This window comes from Nothobranchius furzeri, chromosome 9 (genome assembly GCF_043380555.1).
Source record: "Nothobranchius furzeri strain GRZ-AD chromosome 9, NfurGRZ-RIMD1, whole genome shotgun sequence".
Classification (NCBI taxonomy): domain Eukaryota; kingdom Metazoa; phylum Chordata; class Actinopteri; order Cyprinodontiformes; family Nothobranchiidae; genus Nothobranchius; species Nothobranchius furzeri.
This window is the reverse complement of record NC_091749.1, coordinates 46,737,916-46,745,997: the sequence shown is the minus strand read 5'-3', so window position 1 is coordinate 46,745,997 and position 8,082 is coordinate 46,737,916. Positions and strand designations below refer to the sequence as shown.

Here is an 8,082-nt window from a genome sequence, read left to right as displayed (position 1 = left end):
TTATTATTATTATGAGTTTTCCTGTTTCTGAAGGTAAGGTGACAGGACCCACAGCTGATCCAGTAAACCCAGCACTGGTATAACAGTTTCATCATCATTTAACTGGTTTTCTTTCTCAGACAGGAAATGTGATCTGGTGGCTGCAAACACACACAAACATCAAAACACCACAACCTCTAAAGGGACACACATCTGAAAAACTATAAATTTTCCCTCCCAGTCTCACCTCAGCATGACCGTGTGCTTCAGCACCAACAGCAGCTGGTTCAAATCCAGTCCTGACCACCTACATAGTGTGCAAGTGTGTGCCTAATGCTGATCTCAGGCCAGTTAAACAGACAGTTGCTGTCGCGTTCACCAGCTGGTCTCAAAGCAGACAAAACTCTGAATTGTTCACTCCTAAAAGATCCATCAGAAAAGCTCCACTTTATGATTCAGAATTTATAAAAGAACACCAAATACTTCTGATTTAGTTATAAAAGTAAAAATCTTATTTAAGATCGTTTTTCGTACAGGCTTTAGTTTTTGTGACTACCTGTGCTTTAGACAGAAAACAGTCATCTATCCACTGTTGAGCCTTTATGTACTGAACACTGTCGCCATCAAGTGGTACAAAGACCAAATAACAGATATGCTGCTGAGTTTATTACTTTTAACTGTTTACATTCTTCAGTATGAAACAAATTTATGGTTTTTAGACAAATTTACTATCTACAAATTAGGATTTGTTTTTCAAAAGTATTATGTTCAAGTAAGCTTAAGGCTTTGATATTTAATTATAAAGTCAGTCTAACTGGAAACTGAGAAAAGGTTTGTCTTTTTACTAAATACCCATCTATTCATCATGAATGACCTACTGTGCTCTCTTCAGCTTTATGTTTTAGGAGAATCATTTGTGTTTTTTTTTTACTGGTTGCTGGTCATGCAAGTGAAAACTGAACCTGCTTTAACAAATTGCACACATTTCCTAAATAGAAAGGCACATTTATATTGTAAAAACTTCTATTTTGATTCAGTTGTAGTAAAACCAACTATATTTGTGAGATTAATCCTTGTTGGATCAACCATTTCCACTTCAGTTTCTGAGAATTTATTGTAAAAGACGAAATGATACAGAATTTGATGAAAGAGTGAGAAAAACAATGTTATTCTTTTCTTATTTGTCCTTCTCCTTTTGCTCCTTTTCCTTTTTGTCTTTTTCAGCCTTGGCCTCTTCAGCCTCGTGCTTCTTGATGAGCTCCTCCACCTCCTTCTGTTTCAACACCTTGATCTTGGTTTTTCCATCTTCACGTGTCAAGGTGGCGATCTCAACTGAAACGATCAGAACAGAATCATGCTACTGTTGCAACAGGAGGATCTTTTCAACAGTCAAGTGGACCTTTAAGTTTTAACTTGCTTAACTTACTGCTGCACCATCCGAGAGTGCCACAGAACCTCACCTTTCTCTGCTGACAGCTTGCTGACATCCATGGTTTTGTTGAGGACTTTGATGGCCAACGCCAAAGCAGAAGACAGGGTCATCTCCCCTTCTTTGTAGTCCTGCTTCAACATGGAAACTGCAGCCTGACACCAAAAAGTCAAACAAATCAAACCAAATGATCCAAACTACCATTTTGACTTTACAGCTACTCTGACTTACAGCACTGTTGTTCCCAATACAGGTTGCCTTCCAACCTCCGTAGTTGCCACTGGGGTCACTTTGGTACAGCTGGAAGCCGTAGTGCTTGTCCCACCCCATGTAGAGGAGAGAAACACCAAACGGCCTCTTGCCTGTTCAGACAAACAGCTTATACACACATTCTTGTTTGTAAAGTAATATATACAAGAGCAGAGTGACATGTTCATATGAAAGGAAGCATGTTGATAAACAGTATGAAGCAGAGTAAGGAGGAGTATCTTGCCTCCAAACTGTGTGTAGGCTTGCTTTATGTCACACAGAGCTGTGACCAGCTGCTCACACGGTATGGGCTCTTGGTACTGTAGTAAATACCTGAAAAGGAAAAGATCTCAGTCATGATGACGAACACTTTTCAGATCTGTTCATTTTTTTCCATTTGTGACAGAGGATTCTGTTAACACTCACCTCTGTGCAATTAGCCGCAGCTCATTTGTCAATACATTGGCATCAGATGTGATTCCAGCAACACTACAAGCCATGTCTCTGGAAAGCAGATCAACAAATCAGCCTTAAAAACAAGTAAAAACATAAAAAAAAAAATACTTTCAAAATAACATAAGCTGGTTTAAGCTTCTCACTCATTGAGCTTGTAGATCTTCTCAGAGAAGAAAACTTCATCTAGCAGTTTGTGGATGTTGCGTCTTTCTGCGGCTAACAGCACCCCATCGTTTGCTAGAATCCCCAGACAGGTTCCAGCGTGACCAATTGCTTCCATTGCATACTCCACCTGATAAAGACGTCCTGGAAATTACAGAAAATATTTTGTTTAACATTTGTTTTGTTAAAAAAAGAAAACAATCTAAATGAGCAAGAGTACTTGCATGGGTTTATTAAAACTACTTTTGCTTCCCTATTGAGCCCAAGAACAGATCTAAAGTTAACTTATTTCACTTCAGTTCAGTTTCACTCATGATGGGCCTTTTCCCTAATTTCATCCCCATCCTATCCAGACACCATACGCCTTTTACTTCCTTTTTATTTTTATCTTTACTGTGTTTTCCCCTCACCACTCCTAGATTGCCTGAGTGGGTGTAACAATTAAAACAATGAAAACATGGTTTACCAGTGAAATATTCGTGCAAATTGGGATTTGAAGGTTTTGCTACAAAATAGTGTAGTTGACATCATGTTTATATTTAAATAAACATGCTCTGCATGCCAAAAAATAGTGAAGTAATCATTTTCTCAGCTATCAGAAATGTGAATGGTCTTTCCGTTTTACAATATAAAAACAACTACTTTTGCATTGCGAAGACTAAAACGTGTCTTAAGAATTACCTTCAGGTGAAAATATGGTTGTCCGAGAGTCATACCTGCGAGACTACGTACAAATAAAATAGATAAAACGACATGAAGCAATCACATAAAAACTGATAAATACATAAAAATCATAGGGCGTATGAAGCACATAATTACCATTTTCTCAGGTCACCTGAGATTTCCTAAATAGAAGCAACACAAGTGTTAGCAGGAGCAATCAAATAGCCAAACATTACAGATATACACGAACAGAGCTATATTGTGACCATTTGAACATTTAGATAAAAATTTCATGAAAGTTAGAGGACCGAAACTTTGATAGCAACGAGGATCAAACACTGATAGCAAGCTGCTGTAGCGCGTTGCTACAGCAGAATGAATCTGCAATATCGTAGCATGCTAACACGTTAGCTTACAGCCTCTCTGTTTCTCATGTCTCTAATTGGGAGTGCGACAAACTGAGACAATATAATAAACAACTTATAATTACACTGAAAAAAAGCAAAATAATGCGTCAAACATTTAAGCATCGATATTCTGTTACCTTAAACCAAAGAGTCTGAAACGGCGTACTTTTGCTTGAGCTACAGGGTTTGCTCTGCTAACACTTTCAGTTTGATATTTCCTCGCTCCTCCACCGGCGTCCGGCAGTGAAGTAGCCGCTCAGCAGCGCCGCCTGTTGGTAGGAGGACTGATAAATCTGAGATTCACCTTTACTGAAAACAAAAACATGGCTGCGCAGTGACGCAGTGCTTACAGTTGTTGCCTTGTAGCAAGAAGGTCCTAAGTTCGCTTCCCGGCCATTTCTGCATGGAGTTTGCATGTTCTCACTGTGCATGCGTGGGTTCTCTCCGGGCACTCCGGCTTCCTTCCACAGTCCAAAAACATGACTGTTAGGTTGATTGGTCTGTCCAAATTGCCCTTAGGTGTGAGTGTGTGTGTGTGCATGATTATTTGTCCTGTGTCTCTGTGTTGCCCTGCGATGGACTGGGTGTACCCCGCCTGATTGCCCGTTGACACACTGGAGATAGGCACCGGCCCCCCGCGACCCTGCTGGACAAAGCGGGCTCAGAAAATGGATGGATGGATGAAAAAAAAAACGTAAATAACATGTTAGCTGAATTTCCAAGACACTTCCTAATTATATGACAAACGCCATACCCTCATTGAAAGCTGTACTCTACTTGTTTTTTGTCTCTCTCTCTCTCTCTCTCTCTCTCTCTCTCTCTCTCTCTCTCTCTCTCTCTCTCTCTCTCTCCCTTTTTTTCTTTCTTTTTTTGGTTTACTTAATTTGTATTTACTAATGTCATAGTATATTAACTGCTCATTTTAAATTTAGTTTTTGGATTTAACATTTTCAAAATGCCATGTTTTTTGTAAATTTACTAAATAAAGTTCTTGCAGTGTGAAACAATAGATATACTGTCAGATAGAACATATGTGAGCTATAATGAGTGACCTGGTAAAGGGAACAATTCGAAAAATAGACAAAACAGTTTATTTTAAAGTTGTAAAGCGTTTACTGAAACCTTAAAATTAAATGGTAGAAATTTACATTTTTAACATTAAAACAATGAGAGCAGCATTTAAAAATCGCTTAAATACATTTCTCGTGTTTCGTATTGAAGATTGAAAACAATTACACCCAGTTGGTGGCGCTAATGCAACTATCCGTTTGACAACCGCCAGAAATGAGTAGAAGAAGAACTGTCGCGCGTGATTGGTTGATTAAGCAGCATGGCGTTTGAATGAGAGCAGGAAGTGTAAAGAGGTTATCGTCGTCTGGTGAAACTTCACTAGTCAATCAGTAGTACAGAGTTCCAGACGCCTGTGACCGCGGAGAGTTGACCATACTTATAATCAGGATATGTCTTAGAGATAAAACAAAATTTATCCGGAGAGGTAAGGGCTTATTAATGTTGTTTGATTAAGTAATGCTAATTTTGAGCTAGCTCAGTGTAAGCGAGTACAAGTTAGCCTGGCGTCAGCTGGTGGTAAAATGACACAATTTATTAAAAACGTCGCTGTTTTGCTACCGGTAGGACCCCGCTTTTTAAAAATCCATTTTAGAGTAAAATTGAATGGTTTCCGTTACCGGCTTGGGAGCGTCGTGTTGCCTGGAGTCATTTCTGACATTGTTATCAAGTTTCTGCGTAGAAATGCGACATCAGTGAAACAACTTTTTCTAAAAACATTGTTTTGATTAAAACAAATTAAGATCCGTAATGCTACCTTTAGCCGATCATGACCTTTGAACCACGTTTCACGGGCAACCAGAGATGGTGAAACATTGAAGAAACACTTCCACCAGTGTTGTCACTGACAGATCAAACACCGTCACTCAGATTTAAATAACATGTGCATTTATGATCATAAACTAATATTATTCAGGTTTATCAGTTTTCCTAATACCACACTCCTTCCTGTCGAACCCCTTTCACTGGCTGTTCTGTTTTTTCTCTTCTGCTGGTGACAAAGTTCTCAGTTCTGATTTAACTCGCAGTAAGTGCTTTATAAATAATGTTTGACTGATTATTTACTCTTTTGTTTTATGCTGTCAGGAGGAAAGAGTCTGATGAAGGGTCACCAACAGCTGGCAGGATGCAGCAGAAAAGGAATATCCAGATCATCGAGTGGGAGGACCTTGACAAAAGGAAGTTCTATTCTTTTGGGATATTCATGACGATGACCATCCGGGCCACGGTCTACCCAGCTACACTGATCCGCACTCGGTTACAGGTACAAAGGGGGAAATCCTTCTACAGTGGCACCTTTGATGCCTTTTTCAAGATTCTGCGGGCGGAGGGCGTCCGAGGCCTCTATCGCGGTTTCATGGTTAACACCTTCACACTCATCTCAGGCCAGGCCTACATAACCACGTATGAGCTGGTTAGGAAGTATGTGTCGCAGTACTCGGAGGATAATACTGTCAAGTCGCTTGTGGCAGGAGGCTCTGCTTCCCTGGTCGCCCAAAGCATCACGGTGCCCATAGATGTTGTGTCTCAGCAGCTTATGATGCAGGGCCAGGGGCAGCATCTCACCCGCTTTCGCCTGACTTCTGACTCTGGAACTGGAAAGCCTAAAAGGTTTTTTGGACAAACCAGGAACATTATGGCCCAGATTTTTGCTGCCGATGGCTTCAGAGGCTTCTACAGGGGATATGTGGCTTCATTACTCACCTACATCCCAAACAGTGCAGTCTGGTGGCCTTTCTATCACTTCTATGCTGGTAGGCACCTGCCTCATGTTTTGTTTCAACAGTTGCTTGAAGCTCAGTCAGTGTAGCTGAGGAAATGTTAAATCGGTTATCAAAAGGATTATCTGAATATTTGAGTAGTGTGGTTATGTGTCCCTCTGTTTTAGCACATGTAGGGAGAATTCAGTGTGCTTATAAAGTATCTGCTGTGTTCAACAGAGCAACTCTCTAAGCTGGCTCCTAGTGACTGCCCTCATCTGATCCTTCAAGCCATGGCTGGACCTTTAGCTGCTGCCACTGCCTCAACTGTCACCAACCCCATGGACGTAGTCAGAGCCAGAGTACAGGTCCGTTCTGTGTTTGTTCCTCTGAGCAGGGTATCCGTAGGTCCTTAAAAAGTCTTAAATTTGCTTTTCCAAATTTAAGGCCTTAAAAATTACTAATAATCCTTAAATACAGTTTCCAAAGGTCTTAAATTACCAAAGACCCAATAAACAAGATTATTTTATTTCAATTTTCATGAATTTCTAGTTAGAGTTCAGCATTTTTTGTGTACGACGTTGGCGTAAGCGGAACCATACACATTCAGTTGGTTATGAAAGGGGGCTTTTTTAGATGAGCACATTAGCTGTTTAAGCTAGTGGGAGATTGCAACATGGGGACGTGCAACTTTTATGGTAACTGGATGGCTAATCCCACGTTCGCAACAGTTCCAGGCAATAGCTGGAAATTATAGTTAAAATTTTATTTTAAAAAATAGCTTAAATTTGGTCAACGTGGCCTTAAAAAGGTCTTAAAAAGTCTTAAATTTGGCTCCCTTAAACCTGCAGATACCCTGTCTGAGGGGAAAACGTGTCTGGAACCTGAATAAAGAATTGTATTTCATTTCTGACTTAATGAGGACATTATAAGCAGTTTGAAGCTTTAAAAAGGATTCGATGTTTAAAATTCTGACAGGCATGTGCTGGTTTGTGATTCTAAATGTTGACAATGTGTGTTTAGGTTGAAGGGAGGACCTCGGTCATTGAGACATTCAAACAGCTGATCAAAGAGGAGGGCACGTGGGGACTGACCAAAGGACTGTCGGCACGCATCATTTCCTCCACACCCACCGCCATCGTCATGGTGGTGGGCTATGAGACGCTGAAAAAGCTGAGCTTGCGTCCTGAGCTGGTGGACTCCAGACACTGGTAAACCGTACCTGAGGAGGCAGCAGCACACGTGGACCACGTGCCATTTTTAACCTTCATCTCTTAGTGGGAAAGCACAGGATGAAGGTAGATTTTTGTCTCTGATGTTAAAAGAAGTGTGGGAACATGCAGTTTCTTTAAACCACTTACATTTTCTAACTTAAAAACACACAACAAGGTTTTGTTTGGGTCTGCTGCTGCTTAACAGGTTTGTAGTTGTTTGGTGCACAAACAAAAGCAGAGAAGCAAAGTTGTTAAAACAAAAACAAACCTGAGAGCTTCAGTCCTTTGATTTCAGTTATAGATGCTTTGAGCAGAGTGTGTGAACGGCGGCACAGCGACTTTATTTTTATGCCAAACGGGCTTTCGGTGGCCTTTTTAAAAGCTTGTCTTTATTCTGGTGAGTTCTGGACAATCAGCTGCTTGTTTTGATGTTTCAAAGAGCCCAGAGTGAGAATTTATGTATTTTTATGATAAAATCACAAATGTATCTACATCCAATCCATTTAAAATGTAATCAAACTTTTTCTTTTAGTATTCAGATTTATTCTGTAATTGTAGCCATCATGCTGGCTGAAAATGTCAGATTCATTTTGCTGGTGGGAGAGAATGTTAGTATTTCTGTGTAAAACCTGCAGAGTAGTTTAGACGGAGGACAGCAGCAAGGACGGTAAATGTTTGAGTGCAATAATACCTGTTGTGTGCATGATGCGAGGAGCTCTGCCTAATGTCCTTCTCTCTAGTCTGTGGGGTTTGTA

The 8,082-nt window shown here is 40.3% G+C and overlaps 2 protein-coding genes across 2 annotated transcripts; one reads left to right on the top strand and one right to left on the bottom strand.

Moving 5' to 3' along the window:
- Positions 1 to 1,074: 1,074 nt before the first annotated feature.
- Positions 1,075 to 3,787, bottom strand: psma4 (proteasome 20S subunit alpha 4). Its single transcript, XM_015953672.3, has 10 exons — positions 3,696 to 3,787; positions 3,483 to 3,614; positions 3,095 to 3,120; positions 2,957 to 2,999; positions 2,257 to 2,419; positions 2,084 to 2,161; positions 1,902 to 1,990; positions 1,640 to 1,770; positions 1,440 to 1,563; positions 1,075 to 1,311 (listed from the first exon to the last, which is right to left on the bottom strand). Exons 3-10 carry the CDS (start codon positions 3,095 to 3,097, stop codon positions 1,157 to 1,159), a joined length of 786 nt encoding a protein of 261 aa, XP_015809158.1. The 5' UTR covers positions 3,098 to 3,120; positions 3,483 to 3,614; positions 3,696 to 3,787; the 3' UTR covers positions 1,075 to 1,156.
- Positions 3,788 to 4,686: 899 nt separating this feature from the next.
- slc25a44b (solute carrier family 25 member 44b) lies at positions 4,687 to 7,508 on the top strand. Its single transcript, XM_015953671.3, has 4 exons — positions 4,687 to 4,840; positions 5,500 to 6,167; positions 6,354 to 6,481; positions 7,137 to 7,508. The coding sequence occupies exons 2-4, from the start codon at positions 5,540 to 5,542 to the stop codon at positions 7,326 to 7,328; spliced, it is 948 nt and encodes a 315-aa protein (XP_015809157.1). The 5' UTR covers positions 4,687 to 4,840; positions 5,500 to 5,539; the 3' UTR covers positions 7,329 to 7,508.
- The last annotated feature ends 574 nt before the right edge of the window (positions 7,509 to 8,082 follow it).